General features: G+C 35.6%; 1 protein-coding gene across 1 annotated transcript in view; it reads left to right on the top strand.

The window, feature by feature from the left end:
• LOC112001731 (uncharacterized) overlaps positions 1 to 19,301 on the top strand; it is a 30,020-nt gene continuing 10,719 nt past the window's right edge. The window contains exons 1-13 of the mRNA XM_065760722.1: positions 1 to 257; positions 1,912 to 2,035; positions 2,169 to 2,231; positions 11,280 to 11,381; positions 14,385 to 14,553; positions 14,706 to 14,804; positions 15,030 to 15,179; positions 16,151 to 16,190; positions 16,415 to 16,472; positions 16,594 to 16,676; positions 17,231 to 17,329; positions 17,458 to 17,573; positions 17,662 to 17,780. Coding sequence (XP_065616794.1) covers positions 162 to 257; positions 1,912 to 2,035; positions 2,169 to 2,231; positions 11,280 to 11,381; positions 14,385 to 14,553; positions 14,706 to 14,804; positions 15,030 to 15,179; positions 16,151 to 16,190; positions 16,415 to 16,472; positions 16,594 to 16,676; positions 17,231 to 17,329; positions 17,458 to 17,573; positions 17,662 to 17,780 — 1,318 coding nt within the window. The 5' untranslated portion in view covers positions 1 to 161. The remainder of the gene's footprint in view (positions 258 to 1,911; positions 2,036 to 2,168; positions 2,232 to 11,279; positions 11,382 to 14,384; positions 14,554 to 14,705; positions 14,805 to 15,029; positions 15,180 to 16,150; positions 16,191 to 16,414; positions 16,473 to 16,593; positions 16,677 to 17,230; positions 17,330 to 17,457; positions 17,574 to 17,661; positions 17,781 to 19,301) is intronic.

Below are 19,301 nucleotides of genomic sequence, written 5' to 3' on the forward strand. Positions count from 1 at the left end.
CTAAAAAATTAGGAAAAAAAAAGAAGAAAGAAAAAAAGACCAATATTTCTCTCACTCAGTCCCTCGAACTCAGTCCCTTCGATGAAATTTCATTTCTTTCACATATATCATAAAATAGCCAAATCTCTGTGAGAATCGTAGAATCACAGACGAAGAAGAAAATGGAATCTGAACGTAGTAGTAGTAGATCTACTGCGTCTGCGTTCTTCGTCAAATCGTTCCGTCTTCAATTCCTCGTTGTCCTCACTCTTCTACTGGTATAATTCCAATCACTTCTCTCTTTGGATTCGTTGTGTACAATTTTTGTTGTTGTTGTTGTTGTTGTTGATCGCCGTCAAAATTTGTTTGGTTTTGTCTTTGAATTTTGAGTCCCGCTCACTGTGATCTTCATGTGGACTAAGCAAATTCCTCGAATCAATGAAAACCTAGAACTGTTTAATCCGTTTCTTTCATTTTCTACTTAGTTTTTTTTTCTCGGCTGCCAAACAGAAGATTAAACAATAGTGAAATGTGAAGGAGAGGTTTAAGCAGATTCTGTGTTTTGAATTTAGGAATTGGTCTTTCACTATATAAAGAAAAATTAGTGTAAAATTAGCCAAACGAACAAGCACTGCTCTATCAATAAATACAACTTTCAACATTTCATTCAAATATTCTAATTTAAATTAAGGTTTATGATCATTTGAATTTATATTATATTTGCTTATGTTTGTGCATTTTGATTGATTGTGTTACAGAAAAAGGCTGGTATTGCTATTTATTATTATTCTTATTTTAAATTAGGTTAGTTTGGTTATAGCTTTTGCCAAAAAAAAAAAATCCAAAATTTTCGACAAAAATTGAATATTGAAATAGTATTACCCTTTTTTATTTTTCAAAATAACTCTGTTTGGTTTAAAATTTTTCCAAGAAAAAGAGAAAAAAAGAAGAAGCTTTTTAGAGGATCCGTTTGGTATATGTATTTAAAAACTAAAAATTGTTGTTTAAAAACATTTGTGGAAATACGCATGAGTAAAAAAGTATGTTAAAATGCGTGAAATATTGTTTAAAAACTGAAAATGGTTGTTTGAAAACACAAACCAAACACCCCCAAATGTCTAAAAATTGCACCTTAAAAAGGTTGTATCCAGTGCTGCCATACTCCCAAATTGTTTTTGTTGGAGAGGCTGATTCCCGGACTCAACCCGCCACTTATTGCTTTTGGTGGACATCGCACCAAGTTCCGACCTCTAAAAATCGTTTGTTATTCTGGAAAAAAACATTTTTTAGCTTCAAAGACTAGAAATACAGACACGCCAAAAGCTGGTGTGTCTATGTTGGACATATCAATAAACTCTGCATGTGTGTGTTCTCAATTTGTTAAGAAGATTTAAAAAAGAAATTTCCTTTGATTTTAGATATATATATATATATATATTTAAAGATTTTGATTATTGTTATTTATTTTGAAAACTTAAAATAAACATAAAATATACTTAAAGATATATGGTAGTTAATAAATTAATTGTTGTATCCCCACTGTCGTTTCTAATTTTTCAAGAACTGCTGTATTGTCGTGTTAGTGTCTGTGTTCAAGCCTCTTAGTTGAAAAATCTGTACTGAATGCTTTCATTGATTTTTTGTTTCCTTTTCTTTTCTTGGCATTAACGAAATTGGATTCAGTATATGGATGCATAAAGTTCAATCTTTCATTTCTGTGATACCATTTCGAGGATCAAATTATTGTGGTTTTCACTTGATATTCATGGCTTGCCATGGTGTGCTTTCAAGGAAAATAATTTTAGTGTATTTTTTTTTTTGGATTCCTGGAGGTTGCTTATGAACATCTCTTTATTTAATTTTAACTTTCATAATCAATATAAACTGGAGTGACAACACTATATGCTGATCTATATATGGCATGTGTACTAGTTCTTAGCAGCCGGGTCACATGGATCTACCCCCAGCACTCATAGAAGAGGCAAGTCCTCCGTGTTCTCTTTATTCAATCTCAAGGAGAAGAGTAGATTTTGGAGTGAGTCTGTTATACGTGGAGGTATGTTTACATACTGTATATTTGAATTTTTACATGTTTTTTATTTTTTATTTATTTTTAAAATATTACTAAGGAATGGTCTTTTTTTTTTGTGTGTGTGTGTGTGTGTGTAATGTTATCTGCTAATGTTCAGATTTTGATGATTTGGAATCTTTGAGCCCTGGCAAGATGGGTGCTCTCAATTACACCAAGGCAGGTAATTACCTGTCTTTCTTCAATATATTCCTGAACTTTTTTTTTTATTAGCCCTTTTTTATAAGTTTGCAATGCATATGATAAATTATTTATTACTCTTGTTAAATTACCTTGTGTAAATAATTTTTTAGATTATGCTTAAGCGAGATGGTCTTGTACTCATGTCATTGTATTAATTAGGCCTGAGAGTTTTTTTTTGGCGGGGTCACTGCAGATATCCAGTTTGCTTGTTATATTATTAAAAGTGTAGAAGAGGTTATTTTGGTTTGAATAAAATGTATATTTCTACAATGCAAATATTTTACTTTGTTTTGAACCATTTTAAAGTGCACTTTTAACCTCTCTCTCTCTCTCTCTCTCTCTCTATATATATATATATATATATATGAACTTAAAATATATATTCATTGACATATAAAACAAATAATTAGTAGTATGAACTTGTACAAAGTAAATTTTTGATGGGATTAATCTTGAATGTGCTGAGCTTGATCATGGGAGGTTCTACTTTTGTTTTCATTGAAGCAAAAACTTTTGAGTTTGCTATTGAGGAAGGGGGGTCGTTTTTCCTTTTATGTATTCATGAGAGAAGTAGGAGTTTCTTTCGTTCTGTCAGTATGGGTAAAGAGTGCGCTAAAAGAGTTCTGTTTCACATTGAGGAGTTGATATCTAAGCCAAATCAGGGTCAGTTTGCGAGAACGGTCAGGGAGGGTAATAGCGTGATTATTCTCCAGTTGGGGTCCAATGCCCATGGCTTTTTTCTGCTGGTCTCTGAGTTAGATAAAGGCTGCCGGAGGGGTTCCATTGTCATACCGGAAGGAAAATTGCGGAGTGGATGGAAAAGTTTTGGTGTTCAGTTGCGGAAGACAATCCATCTGCAATTTCAGAACAATGGTGTGAAGCAAAGGAGTGCCACCTTTAGACTGGTGAAGATGACGGAGAAAGTCCGGCAGATCCCTGGAGGTTTTGGAAACAAAGGTAAGGAGGCTGCTTTGGATTTTCAAAATTTGAAATCGTGTATTTCTTGGGGAGGGATTTTCGGAACTGACAAGCATCAGGTTGGGGCGGAAGTCATATTGGTCACGTCGGCTATTAATGAAGTTGAGAATCCTAGAGCTAATACAACTCTATCCCTGGATATTTCTTTGCATGTGGAACGTGGGAATGATGGGAAGTGGGTTGTTATATCCATTGATATTAAGGAGGTGGGCCAAGTTGCTATCAAGCCCATTGAAGAGGTTAAGACACATAGTTTTAAAACTGTGCTTTTAAATGGAAGTGGGCCTCGGCCACTTGCTGCTTGGAAGCCCAAAGCCCATTCTTTTAAAGCTTTGGGCTACAAGGTTGGGTCTCATTCCAAACACATTTCGGATGAAACTCAGACAAGTGTTTTGGTCTCTTCTGATAGAGCGACACAGGTGCTTGAAGTTATGCCTTCGTAGCCATGTGTTTTGCCTCAGACAAGTGTTACGCCTCAGACAAGTGTTTTGGTCTCTTCTGATACAGTGACACAGGTGCTTGAAGTTACTCCCTCTAAGCCATGTTTCTCGGGTTGTCATGAGGCGGGACTGGGGCCTTCGCCTCTTGCCAGTAAGTCCGCTTCTGAAGCTGTTTCTTCTCTCTCGGTGTCGCATTAGGTATTGCCTGGGTCTGGGTCTTTGGAGCCTCTTCCTTCCTTTGCTTTTGGCGCTGAATATGGGCCTCCTCTCTCATGGGAGCTTCCTGTTCAGCTGCCACCATCCACTCTTGGGGTGGGTTCTAGTAATCCGATGAGGGACACAGTTGGAATGGAGTTAGAAGAGGGGAATTCCGAGAGTTTAGTTCCTGGGTCAGAACCGATGGTCACCATAATGCCTCATGATTTTGGTCCTAGAATCAGTGACTATGTTGGGGACTTGAGTAAAACATGGGGCAATTCTAAGGATTGGATGCTAGAACTTCGGGATGGGAGGAAAATCGTTATTCCACTATCCGCATATCGCGCCCCTGTTTCTGTGTCGGATCAGCCTATTCCGAAGGATGAACTTAATCCAGGTTTGGATTCTCTTGGTAATAAGGGACATATTGTTAGTTGGGATTCTGAGTCTGAGGGGGTTGGGGGCTATGTTGTCTCTGATTTTGGGTTAGAGGGTGAGGAGTGGGACTCTGTTGAGGGGTTATTGGATTGGAATCATTTAGGAGATCCACTTGAAGTGGCACCGTTGGCAATGGTTAAAATTGTAGACAAGGAGTGTCCTATAGCTGAGAAGATTGGGGGTAAGGTTGATTAAAGCTTTCCAGAAATCTGTCGGGACCTCGCTGGAGGGCTTCGAAGAACAAGTGACAAGTTTGCTTTTAGCTTTAGAAGAGCGAAGAAAACAGTGAATGATTGATGTAGACTCTAAGAGGAAGTTGGGTAAGGCTGGACTCAAAGGGCATCATGAGTTGAAGAGTTTGTTGAGCTCGTGGGGTGAGGAAAAGGAGCCAGAAAGGAGCAGGAGTGAGTGTAGGGATCGGGCCATTGTTGTGCATCAATGAATTTGAGAATTGTTTCTTGGAATGTGAGACGGTTGAATGAGCAAGTCAAGCGGCTTTGGGTTAGAAATTTGATCCGAAAGTGGAAAGCGGTTATTGTCTGTCTGCAAGAAACTAAGATGGAGCTTATTAATAGAGGTGTCATTTGTAGCTTGTGGGGGGGTCAACATGTAGATTGGCTCTATTTAGGCTTGGTTGGTGCTTCTGGTGGGGTTTTGTTGATGTGGGACAACAGGGTGGTGGACAAGGTGGAAGAAGCGGTGGGTCGTTTCTCTATTTCTTGTAAATTCAAAAATGTGGTGGATCATTTCGATTGGGCCTTCACTGGTGTTTATGGACCCAATAGTGATAGAAACAGGAGGTTCTTATGGGATGAGTTATCTGGCCTGCGTAGTTGGTGGGATGTGCCTTGGTGTGTGGGTTGTGATTTTAATGTGGTGCGTTTTCCTTTTGAACGGTCTGGTTCTACAAGTTTCACTTCAGCTATGCTTCGGTTTTCAGATTTTATTTCTGAGCAAAGTCTTGTTGATCTACCTTTGGTTGGGGGGAATTTCACTTGGTCTAATACTAGAGAGGTTGTTGCTAGTTCCAGATCGGACAGGTTTCTTTTGTCCGCAGATTGGGAGGAGAATTTTCCATCTGTTTGTCAACGCCGTCTTCCTAGGTTAATGTCAGATCATTTTCCTATCCTTCTTGAGGGTGGAAATTTACACAGAGGCAAAAAACTTTTTAGGTTTGAGAACATGTGGTTAAAGGATGAGGGCTTTTTGGGAAGGGTGACTTCTTGGTGGGAGTCCTATCATTTCCAAGGAACTCCTAGTTTTTCTTTGGCTAATAAGTTGAAGATGCTGAAATTGGATTTGAAGAGATGGAATGTGGAGGAGTTTGGTAATATAGGTCGTAGGGTGCAAAACTTGTGGAAGGATTTTAATGTTTTGGAAGTTATTGAGGAAGCTCGTGCTCTTACTGAGGAGGAAAGGAGGAAAAAGGATCGTATTCATGGAGAGTTAGAGAAGTCTATTTTGTTGGAAGAGATCTGTTGGAGACAGAAATCTAGGGCTCTTTTTCTTAAAAAGGGAGATAGGAACACAAAATTCTTTCATCGTATTGCAAATTCTCATAGAAGATGCAACACTATCGATAGGCTTATGGTGGATGGAGAGTTATGTTTGGATCAAGGGATAATTGAGGGGTGTATTACTTAGTTCTATAGACAGCTTTACTTGGAGAATGTGGTACATCGACCTCTTTTGGAAGAGGTTGTTTTTTCTAGAATTTCTAAGGAAGATGCCACTTGGTTGGATAGACCTTTCGATGAGGAAGAAGTTAGTGGTCCATGAGTTCAAAGGTGATAAAGCGCCAGGTCCGGATGGTTTTACTACGGCATTTTTTCAGTCTTGTTGGAGCACGGTGAAAAATGATGTTATGAATGTGTTTCATGAACATGCTGTGTTTGAAAAGAGCCTTAATGCTACTTTTATTGCTCTTATTCCTAATAGAGTTGATGCTGTGGATGTCCAAGACTTTCGGCCTATTAGCTTGGTGGGTGGGTTGTACAAGATTATCGCTAAAGTGTTAGCCAATCGAATGCGAAGGGTGGTTCATGGTCTTATTTCAGAATCTCAGAATTCCTTTGTGAAAGGTCGTCAGATTTTAGACTCTGTCCTTGTTGCTTCTGAGTGTCTAGACAGTCGTTTGAAGGCAGGGATTCCGGGGGTGTTGTGCAAGCTAGACATTGAAAAAGCGTACGATCATGTGAATTGGGAGTTTCTCATGTTTTTGTTACAGCAGTGTGGGTTTTCTGAAAAGTGGAGAAGGTGGATCAGGTGTTGTATTTCAACTGTCAAATTCTCCATTTTGATCAATGGATGTCCTTCTGACTTTTTTGGGAGTTCTAGAGGACTTCGGCAAGGTGATCCTTTATCCCCATTTCTCTTTGATATTGTCATGGAGGCCTTGAGCCGAATGTTGGTTGTGGCTACTGCAGCTGGTCAGTTTTTGGGTTTCTCAGTTGGGTATGAAGCTGGTTCCTTGTTGTCGGTGTCTCATTTATTGTTTGCGGATGATACTCTTGTTTTTTGTGACGCAGATAGCACTCATATTACAGCTCTACGTGAGATTCTCTCTAGATTCGAGGAGATGTCAGGGCTGAAAATCAATTTAGGTAAGTCTACATTGGTTCCAGTTGGGGATGTGTCTAATCTTCATGAGTTAGTGGAGATTTTGGGTTGTAGGGAGTCTGCTCTTCCGTTGAAATATTTAGGTCTCCCGTTGGGTGCTTCTTATAAAGATAAGACTATTTGGAATCCTATCTTGGAAAAGATGGAGCGTAGGTTAGCTGGTTGGAAGAGGTTGTATTTATCCAAGGGGGGTAAAGTTACCCTTATTAAGAGTACGCTCTCTAGTTTACCTATGTATTTCCTTTCTCTTCTCCCTATTCCTGTTAAGGTGGCTAAGAGGATGGAGAAATTACAAAGAGATTTTCTTTGGGCTGGTATTGGGGATGATTGTAAAATTCATTTAGTTAATTGGACTAAGGTTTGTAGGCTAGTGAAGAATGGAGGGTTAGGCATCCGGTGCTTGAGAAGGTTTAATTCAGCATTGTTAGCCAAATGGTTGTGGCGTTATGGTTGGGAGAATGATGCCACCCTTTGGAGAAGGGTCATTGGGGCGAAGTATGGGAATGAGTGGGGTGGTTGGCGCACAAAATCTGTGTTGGGGGCTTATGGTGTGTGTTTGTGGAAGTGCATTAGAAGTGGCTGGTTGATTTTTTCCGAGTGCCTTCGGTATGATGTGGGTGATGGTACTCTTGTGAAGTTTTGGGATGATGTGTGGTGTAGGGATTGTCCTCTTAAGGAGGAGTTCCCAGACTTATATAATATTAGTAGGACAAGGGAGGCGTCGGTCTCTGAGGTTATGTGCTTCGCAAATGGGAGAGTTTCTTGGGGCATTTAGTTCCGTCGCTTAGTGAATGATCAAGAGTCACTTTCTTTGGATTCGTTTTTTGTCTTGATTTATTCCGCAAAGGTCCGGGGTGTTGGTCCTGACAAACTTTGTTGGAAGCCTGCTTGCAACCGAGGTTTCAAGGTGAGTGGGTATTATCATTTTCTATCCCCATCTACAATATTTCCCTTTCCTTGGAAAATGGTTTGGCAATCAAAGGTTCCTCCTCGGGTTGCCTTTTTCTCTTGGACTGCGGCTTTAGGCAAGATTTTAACTATTGATAATCTACGGAAGAGACACTTTGTTGTTCTTGAGTGGTGCTTTATGTGCAAAGAGTGTGGGGAATCTGTAGATCATCTCCTCCTTCACTGTCCTTTTGCTTTTGAAATGTGGAGTATGATTTTCTGCTTGTTTGGTATTTGTTGGGTGATGCCGCAAAGGGTAGCGGATTTGTTGGATTGCTGGTCTTGCAACTTCAGGCGACATCGTAATTTAGTTATTTGGAGGATTGTGCCGCACCGTTTGATGTGGTGTATCTAGCGGGAACAGAATTCGAGAAACTTTGACGATCGTGAGCGGTCCATTCTTGAGTTTAAGTCTTTTTTGTTTTCTACTCTTCTCGAATGGTGTTTGGTTTTACCTTCTTTTTCTTGTATTTTCCTTTCTAGGTTGCTTGAACATTGTACTTTGCTTTCTTGATGTTCTTGCCTCTTTCGTACATTTCCTATGTACGGGGCTGTGTTTTTTCAATATATTTTTAAGTTAATTATCAAAATTTTTTTTTTTGATGGACTAGTCTTTTCATTTAGTGATTGCCAGGCCAATCAATACAGTTTTGTTTTAATTTTTATCCATACCTTAACACAACCCACTAGCCCAAGTTCAACACTTTCTTTTTTCTTTCTCTTGTTTCTCATCCACCTGTTTTCTCCATCTTTATCTTCTTTCTTTTTTGTTTTCCCCTTTTCCTTTTGCTCTTCCACACTTTTTCTTCTTCATTTATCTTTTCTCTCTCTCTCTCTCTCTCTCCCTCCTCCCCCCTTCTAATTCGTCATTTCTTGTTTCTTCCTTATTCTTTTGGCTTTACTCTTACGGATACAAATCCCTCTCTCTCAAATTTCCTCATTAATGCAGCCCAGCATCAGTGCTGCCATTTCGCCTCCCTCCTACGGGTTTCCTCCCCACCATGACACTGTCAATGGACAATTGATTTTGTATGGGAGTTGAATTATCTAAAAAATAAATAAAATTATAGAAGAACAATTTCTTAGACCAAAATATATTTTTTTCCTGGAAAGTCCAAAATTGACTTTAACAGCTGGTACGAAGTGATATCAACAGCTTTATAAAGAGTATTTTGGCTATGTCCCAAGACATTCATGTCTCAGAAGGATGTTGTATGATGTCCTTTATCCCAGCACAAAGAAAGGGAAAAGTTAAAAAAGAAGAAGGAAGAGTGTGTGGGAATATCTTTTGATATAGAGGTAAGATTATGAGTGGTTATGCATGGCGCTCTATTCCATTCTCTCAAAGATTGAATGCCATGTTTAGCTTCACCCTCTACTATCCCTCCCTTTTTCTAACAAGAAGGAAACAATAAGGAGAAGGCAAAAGGAAAGGTGCAAATTTCTTTTGGTTTGGTGGTGAAGACTAGTAGTTTTTACTGAGCTTGAATTTAGGTGGCCTGTAGGAGTCTACAAAGCATTGGTATGTACATAGGAAATAGGCTAGGGTAAGACTTGGACACTGCAATACAACAAATTCTAAGAATTTATAGGACACCGAAAGGGCGCAACTACTAACTTATCTCCTAATTGTTTATTTCTTTAATTTAAAATGTAAGATTCAAGAAGTTTATTGGGGTAAAGGGGGCCTTTGTCTTCTTTCTCCCTTGCTCCTTGATATGTGGTCTTCCTTTGTCTTCACTTTCCAGCTTTTGTCTAGTCTCCTGAGAGTTGGAAAGACAACTTTTATTCATTGAATGAATTTTTTTTTTCTTAACTAGTAAATTTCAAAATGATATAAATTTACCTAGTTCACATTTTAAATTTGATTAATTATGTGTGGCAAAATTTGACACAACCTGTAAACCCAACACGACACGACACGAAATTAGTAGGTTATGAGTTGAGGTTTAATGGGTTCGTGTCATATTCGGGTTGACATAACTGACGCATTTAATAAATGAGTTGGGTTAGTGTTCATTACATGGAACCCGTTTGATCTGTCTGACCCGTTTAATTAAATGAGATTTTACCAATATACTCTTCAAACCCAACCCATTGATTATTTGTGATATTGAGATAAGTTTTAGTTTTGAATTATTATTTGAGATGCAGTTACTCGTTAGTTCTGAAATTTAAATTAAAAAAATATTTATTTGTTTGTGATGCAATTATTTTTTTATTTTATTTTTTTCATTTTGATAAAATCTGATAAACAGGTTAATACGATTGACCCGTTTAATAAATGGGTTGTATTAGGGTTGAGGAATCCTGACTCGTTTAATAAACATGTTGGGTTAAGGTTGACCCATATAGTTAAATACTCATGAATCGACACGACACAAACCCGACACTCGAACACAAATTGCCACCTGTATGATTAATACAATTTTGAATAAAGTAATTTCCAAGTCAAAGGTCAAAATTTGGCAATGATATAAAAGAACTTGGCTGCAGATGTCATGTCTTGTCAGGTGTCTTTACTGCACCCTCTGAGTACCCTCTAGGTGTCCCAGCTGTGCCCATTATAAAGGTCCAATATATCTAATGGCAGACATGTACATACACGTCAAGTCTTGTTGTACATATGTCATCATCCTGAAGTGTGTCAGCATTTTCTTTAATGTATTAGCGCCTGATAGCCAGGAGGTTAAATGCTTTCTTTATCTTCACATTGTGATAGTCTCCATGCCCTTCTAGTCTCACGTTGATAGCAAATACTAGTTTACTAAGGCATATCTTAAGCTATTGATTTTTACTTATAAAAAAAATGTCTTAAGTTATATGATTTTTTGTATTTGTATACTGAAAAAATCCATTTGTTAATTCCATATCTAATGCTTTTGTGCCTGCCTATTAGGCTTTGAACTTTTCATATATAACTTAAGTGTCAAATGTTCTTTTAATTGGTCTTAGTTTGGTGCTATGGTTCTCGCTCAAATAATTGGTTTGGATGTATTTATGAAGATTATGACGTCTTTCTGCTGGAAAATTGAAAATTTCAAATCAAATGATCAATGTTGGAATGATGATATGTTAGTTTGACTTGATCCCTCATAAAAGAATTTAAGTGAAAACTGCAAATTGCAAATTTTATGGTGTCAAAAGTTGATTTCCCTTGTGCTTCCTTTGCTCATTTAAAAGCAGCGTAGCATAACTTGGGGTTGTTAAAAATATTATATAGGATGCTCATGGCCTCTGCAGCTTATTTTGTTTGCTCTGCACATGAAGCTGAACAAGTCTTTGTACCCTTAGATTTCATTTTTTTAATTCTAGTCTCCTTGTTTCCAAACAAAGCTATGTCTCTAGCATCAATTTGATAATGATAAGTACTGAGCTGTTACAATATTTTCTGGCTTGTTTTACAGGTAATATTGCCAATTATCTAAAGCTTTTGCAAGTTGATTCCATGTATCTTCCAGTTCCTGTGAATTTCATTTTTGTTGGATTTGAAGGAAAAGGGAACCAAGGTATATAAATATTCTGTGTTATATTCATACACTGGCTGAATTTTTGGCTTTAATTTTTAGAAATTTGGTTTGATGGTTTCCTTATTTGTTTCTTTATGCCAATATTCTTTAGATTTCAAGCTTCACCCTGAAGAACTTGAGCGGTGTTTCACAAAAATTGATCACATCTTTGAACATACACGTATTCCAAAAATTGGAGCAGTTCTCTCTCCATTTTACAAAATTAGTGTAGATAAAGGGCAACGTCATCATCTTCCTCTTGTCAGTAACATAAACTACAAGTAAGTTCCTTTGTAATTTTGTCTGCTTGATCATTTTAGGAATATGGGCTTGGCATTTTTATTTATTAATTTCCTTCCTCGATTTCATTGGAAATTATAACAATAAATGTTTCTATTATATGATGGTAACGATGAAGAATGTGCTTTTGCAGTAAGTTCCTTTGTAATTTTGTCTGCTTGATCATTTTAGGAATATGGGCTTGGCATTTTTATTTATTAATTTCCTTCCTCGATTTCATTGGAAATTATAACAATAAATGTTTCTATTATATGATGGTAACGATGAAGAATGTGCTTTTGCAGTTTTTCTGTGCATGCAATACAAATGGGTGAAAAGGTTACCTCCATTTTTGAGCATGCCATCAATGTTTTCAGCCGCAGAGATGATGTTTCTGGTAATAGGTAAATCACTTATTAATTATCTTCACTGATATAAGCTTAATTAGTTAATCAAGTGCCACATTTGGGTATAATTAGCAACTTCTTACTTCTACATTTTTTTTTTAATTCATTATTTACTTTAATCACCGAAAGGAAACTTACACGATCATATATATCTTGTTTGTCTGGCATTTATGATTCATCTATTTTTCTCCCTATAGTAATTCTCTTAACTCCTTGCTTTCAGGACTGATGAGGGTGCTCTTTGGCAAGTTGATGTGGACATGATGGATGTTCTTTTCAGTAGCCTTGTTGAATATCTTCAACTTCAAAATGCGTATAACATATTCATTTTTAATCCTAAACGTGATGTAAAAAGAGCTAAATATGGATACCGGTGAGTATGTTGGTAAGATTCATTATTTTTTTTCCCACTTATTTTGTATTTAATTAAAATTATTATTCTTAGATATAACTTGTCCTCTAGTGCTAAAAAATATGCTTACCACATTCATGTTAATTTCCTAAAAGCAATATTTTATTCATTAAATGATTTTTTTTTTTTTTAACTGGTAAATTTCAAAATGATATAAATTTGCCTAGTTCACATTTTAAATTTGATTAATTATGTGTGGCAAAATTTGACATGACCTGTAAACCCAACACGACATGACACGAAACTAGTAGGTTATGAGTTGAGGTTTAATGGATTCGTGTCATATTTGGGTTGACACAACTGACCCATTTAATAAATGAGTTGGGTTAGTGTTCATTATATGGAATCCGTTTGACCTGTCTGACTCGTTTAATTAAATAAGGTTTTACCAATATACCCTTCAAACCCAACCCATTGATTATTTGTGATATTGAGATAAGCGTTAATTTTGAATTATTATTTGTGATGCAGTTACTCGTTAGTTCTGAATTTTAAATTAAAAAAATATTTATTTGTTTGTGATGCAATTATTTTTTTATTTTATTTTTTTCGTTTTGATAAAATCTGATAAACAGGTTAACACGACTGACCCGTTTAATAAATGGGTTGTATTAGGGTTAAGGAATCTTGACTCGTTTAATAAACATGTTGGGTTAAGGTTAACCCATATAGTCAAATACTCATGAATCGACACGACACAAACCTGACACTCGAACACAAATTGCCACTTGTATGATTAATACAATTTTGAATAGAGTAATTTCCAAGTCAAAGGTCAAAATTTGGCAATGATATAAAAGAACTTGGCTGCAGATGTCATGTCTTGTCAGGTGCCTTTACTGCACCCTCTGAGTACCCTCTAGGTGTCCCAGCTGTGCCCATTATAAAGGTCCAATATATCTAATGGTAGACATGTACATACACGTCAAGTCTTGTTGTACATATGTCATCATCCTGAAGTGTGTCAGCATTTTCTTTAATGTATTAGTGCTTGATAGCCAGGAGGTTAAATGCCCTTCTAGTCTTACGTTGATAGCAAATACTAGTTTACTAAGGCATATCTTTAGCTATTGATTTTTACTTATAAAAAAAAATGTCTTAAGTTATATGATTTTTTGTATTTGTATACTGAAAAAATCCATTTGTTAATTCCATATCTAATGCTTTTGTGCCTGCCTATTCGGCTTTGACCTTTTCATATATAACTTAAGTGTCAAATGTTCTTTTAATTGGTCTTAGTTTGGTGCTATGGTTCTCGCTCAAATAATTGGTTTGGATGTATTTATGAAGATTATGACATCTTTCTGCTGGAAAATTTCAAATTTCAAATTAAATGATCAATGTTGGAATGATGATATGTTAGTTTGACTTGATCCCTCATAAAAGAATTTAAGTGAAAACTGCAAATTGCAAATTTTATGGTGTCAAAAGTTGATTTCCCTTGTGCTTCCTTTGCTCATTTAAAAGCAGCATATCATAACTTGGGGTTGTTAAAAATATTATATAGGATGCTCATGGCCTCTGCAGCTTATTTTGTTTGCTCTGCACATGAAGCTGAACAAGTCTTTGTACCCTTAGATTTCATTTTTTTAATTCTAGTCTCCTTGTTTCCAAACAAAGCTATGTCTCTAGCATCAATTTGATAATGATAAGTACTGAGCTGTTACAATATTTTCTGGCTTGTTTTACAGGTAATATTGCCAATTATCTAAAGCTTTTGCAAGTTGATTCCATGTATCTTCCAGTTCCTGTGAATTTCATTTTTGTTGGATTTGAAGGAAGAGGGAACCAAGGTATATAAATATACTGTGTTATATTCATACACTGGCCGAATTTTTGGCTTGAATTTTTAGAAATTTGGTTTGATGGTTTCCTTATTTGTTTCTTTATGCCAATATTCTTTAGATTTCAAGCTTCACCCTGAAGAACTTGAGCGGTGGTTCACAAAAATTGATCACATCTTTGAACTTACACGCATTCCAAAAATTGGAGCAGTTCTCTCTCCATTTTACAAAATTAGTGTAGATAAAGGGCAACGTCATCATCTTCCTCTTGTCAGTAACATAAACTACAAGTAAGTTCCTTTGTAATTTTGTCTGCTTGATCATTTTAGGAATATGGGCTTGGCATTTTTATTTATTAATTTCCTTCCTCGATTTCATTGGAAATTATAACAATAAATGTTTCTATTATATGATGGTAACGATGAAGAATGTGCTTTTGCAGTTTTTCTGTGCATGCAATACAAATGGGTGAAAAGGTTACCTCCATTTTTGAGCATGCCATCAATGTTTTCAGCCGCAGAGATGATGTTTCTGGTAATAGGTAAATCACTTATTAATTATCTTCATTGATATAAGCTTAATTAGTTAATCAAGTGCCACATTTGGGTATAATTAGCAACTTCTTACTTCTACATTTTTTTTTAATTCATTATTTACTTTAATCACCGAAAGCAAACTTACATGATCATATATATCTTGTTTGTCTGGCATTTATGATTCATCTATTTTTCTCCCTATAGTAATTCTCTTAACTCATTGCTTACAGGACTGATGAGGGTGCTCTTTGGCAAGTTGATGTGGACATGATGGATGTTCTTTTCAGTAGCCTTGTTGAATATCTTCAACTTCAAAATGCGTATAACATATTCATTTTTAATCCTAAACGTGATGTAAAAAGAGCTAAATATGGATACCGGTGAGTATGTTGGTAAGATTCATTATTTTTTTTCCCACTTATTTTGTATTTAATTAAAATTATTATTCTTAGATATAACTTGTCCTCTAGTGCTAAAAAATATGCTTACCACATTCATGTTAATTTCCTAAAAGCAATTGTTAAGTATATAAATTGCTTGTGAAGTTGTTGGCTAATTGATTGAACTTAAAATTCTTTTGATTAAATAGCTAGTGTCAGTGAGGTTAGACTTGTGATTTGCACATGATTGACACTGTCACTTTAATTTAGACAGATTTGGACAGAAAGATGGATTGAAAATTTGAAACAATGTTGAAAATTGAAGGGAACATTTTTTAATTTGAAGAAATAGATTAAAAATATAGTCTTTTTTATTTTTCAAATCTCAAAATGTATACTTTAGAAGAAATTTAGTGAGCTCTACAAATTTCAAATGTTTTTGTGTGGTGTGACCACGAAGGAGATAGAAAATTAAAAAAAAAATGGGAAAACAGAGGTCCAATCAATATAGTCAGTCATAACAGTGAAAAATTACAAGGCAGTTTGCCATGCATGAAGCTGTCCTTAGTTTCTTGAACTTGCTTAGTTTCTTGAACTTTAGTACAGCTGACAAGTAGCTCAGGAACCATCAAGCAGTTCCCAGATCACTCTGAACACATGATGCATCTTACATCCTTTACAATTTGGCAGTGTAATAAAACATCATCCACAAATTCACCATCTTTTTGCCACATTTCATCCCTGTTATTATACTTGTCTGATTGTATGTAATATTGTAATAGTGTTGATGTTGAACTTCTGGAAACTGCTGGCATTATCTTACAGCTTGATTAAATCTTTCTGTTTGTCTTAAAGTGCTTTCTTCTTTTATCTTATAAAGACATTCTTGTACTTTCCTTAGTTTGATTTAATTAACTTTATCTTGCATTTGGTTTAGCTTTTAATTGTAATTTTTTTTTAAATTGCTGCAGGAGAGGTTTATCCGAATCAGAAATAGAGTTTCTTAAAGAGGTATTTTCTTTTTCTTTTTAGTTTCTTTGTTTGCCTTTTGCGTTCCTTTGCTATTCCTCAAATATGTGTTATAAATTTTCATGTTTTACATTTTTCATAAGATATAATTACTCTGTCTCTAGTTAGTATGCTAGGTTTGAAGCATCTCTTGCTGGTGCTAAAAACTTCTATGCTGCCTTCATTTTGTCTATAGAACCAGCACTGACCAAATTTTTATTGTACAGAACAAGGATTTGCAAACAAAAATTATTCAGTCAGACAATGTTCCAGAAACTGTTCTTGGTATGAAAATTTCCTTTCTAATTTCTACCATTTTAATTTTCAGGACATAATGAAATTCTTATTCAATTACTAGTATATTTTTCTTATAATCAAATTATTCTAAATAGTAAATTATTTACAGCTCTCGATAAGATTAAGAGACCTTTGTATGAGAAGCATCCAATGGCAAAGTTTGCCTGGACTGTAACTGAAGATACAGATACGGTTAGTATAATTTTTGCTTAAAAATGTTGAAAAAGTGAATGTTAATATAATTACATTCCTGGGAAGCACTATCATTTAGTATGTTGTTAGTATTTGAAATAGAAAAATTAGGATATATTCAAAGGTGGAAAGATAAATGCATCTTTTCAAAATGAAGGAAACCACAATGTAAACATGTTAAGATCTATGTTTAGAAGAGGGATATTATTGGGCCCGTTTGGGTTATACTTGTATAACTTGTTGGCCTCCAAAGATGATTAGAATTATAAGGTACAATTTCCTGTGGATGTCCAAATTTGTCAAAAAATCCTGGTAAAATTATTGTCAGTGATATGCTTCCTTCAAAAAATTTCAATCATAAATTTCTTGCAATTTTTGAACCTCCTTTTGTAATACTTTAGGCTACTTCGTTTCTTTTTTCATGAAGTAGAATCTTTTCAATAAAATTATTCTTACCTGTCAAAATTATTATTATTTATTATTTAGTTTTGTTGAGCTTCCTTTTTATCTATTATTATAGTTTAGGTGCTACTGGGGTTCATTTGTAATTTCAGGTGGAATGGTACAACCTTTGCCTAGATGCGCTGAATAATGTTGAGAGGCTGAATCAGGGGAAGGACACCGCTGATATTATTCAGGGAAAAGTTTTACAGGTATACTATATGGCTTCTCTCTCTCTCTCTCTCTCTCTCTCTATATATGCATACAAATGAAGTGTTACTGAAGAAAGCAGTCAAAGGTCAACTCTTTAACTAATGGTTTTCAATTCCTTCATTTCAAGTTGTTGAAAGGGAAGAATGAAGACTTGAAGCTCCTTTATGGAAAGGGATTAAAATATGAGAATCTTGGTGATCTTCATGTGGAATGTCTCACTGATGCATGGATTGGAAAAGACAGGTTCAATATCTCTCTCACTCTCACACTAACCTGCACCCAGATAGATAATTGAAACACCGATGCATAATATTCATGTAAACTGCATCAGGTGGGCGTTTATTGATTTAAGTGCAGGCCCTTGGTCATGGGGACCTGCTGTTGGTGGAGAAGGAGTGCGCACTGAATTAAGTTTACCAAATGTTGAAAAAACAATTGGTGCAGTTTCAGGTACTACTGATACATCTTTTCAGTGCTTATTCATTTTTATGTGCTGATGTGTGCACTTTTCCCTTTTGCTTTGACAGAATTCCATTTTAATTAATTAATTAATTAATTTAATTTTTTGTGGGTTCCTCAGTCATGGTGTTGATACCACAATTCAATGTTAGAATGTTTTGAGCAAAAATGAAAATGTTCTTTGGCAGCCTTGGCGATGTACAGTAGAACAATGAGCCCTGATACCAAAACTGATGTAGAACAAAATCAACAAGAGCAGAAAACTAAAATAAACCTAGGAAATCAGCACCTAGCATTACTTAGAACCAAACCAAACGTGATAGAAAGCCTAGGAAATAGCACCCGAGTCAGCATCAGTCCATTGGGCAACTTCCATCTGATATTTTATTCATCATAATCTTGTCCCATTAGACTACAATAGGACACTTATATAGACTGCTGGAATTAAACCCAAATCCTCTCTTTGAGGGGAGTTGGGGAGGATAAGGTTTGCTGGATGCCTGCTAAGATTAGGGGTTTTGAGGTTAGTTTGTATTACTGGGTTTTGACTGGCAGCCTAAGGTTCCTTCTAGAGTTGCTTTTTTTGTTTAGATTTCAACTTTGGGGAATATTTTGTCAACTGATAATCTACAGAAACAAAGAATTTGGATTTTAGATTGGTGCTTTTATGTGTAATGGAAATGGGGAATCAGTAGACCATCTTCTAAACCATTGTCCTATTGCTATTGTGGGCTATGGTGTTCACCTTGTTTGGTATTCATTGAGTAATGCCGAAGATGGTAGTTGAGCTTTTAGTTTGTTGGCAAGGAAAGTTTAGGCATCATCGTAATTGTGCCATTTGGATGGCTGTCCCTCATTGTTTGATGTGGTGCATTTGGCGGGAGAGAAATAACCAAAGCTTTGAGGATTTTGAAAGGACAGTACCATACAGTTTTCTATTTCAAGACGCTATTGAATTGGATTTGGATGTCAATTGTAGGAAGTCTTTAAATATTTTTGGTTCATCCTTTGATGGATGCTTGTAATTTGTGTGTTTGATTGTACTTGTCCCTAGTTTACTTCTTGTATACTTGGGTGACTCTTTTATGCAAGTTCAATAAATTTTTCATTACTTATATAAAAAAAAAAAAAATTTGGGTTGCGAAGTCTAATTATTAAATCATGAAAACAACCTTGACGCTAGGAAATTAAGTAAAATACCTATATCTTTTTTTTTTTTTTTTTTGGAGAAAGAAAATACCTGTAACCTAATTAGCTAATAAAGACCTAAAACAAAATCCAATGGACCAATAGTTAAAAAAAACAATTTACTTCTAAAAAATTAGATAAACCTAAATTAAAATAAATTTTCTTTGCACTCTTTCAATCACTTGGACGTTTTAATTTATGTTGGCTTATATGTGGCCATGATCATATTGGGTTGTTTTCTTGTATGTATTTTCCATGCAAAATAAATGGTATTTCACCATGTTGCAGAAACCTTGTGGAGCATTGTTAGGTACTTTCATATTT

This window comes from Quercus suber, unplaced genomic scaffold (assembly GCF_002906115.3).
Source record: "Quercus suber isolate HL8 unplaced genomic scaffold, Cork oak 2.0 scaffold_379, whole genome shotgun sequence".
Classification (NCBI taxonomy): domain Eukaryota; kingdom Viridiplantae; phylum Streptophyta; class Magnoliopsida; order Fagales; family Fagaceae; genus Quercus; species Quercus suber.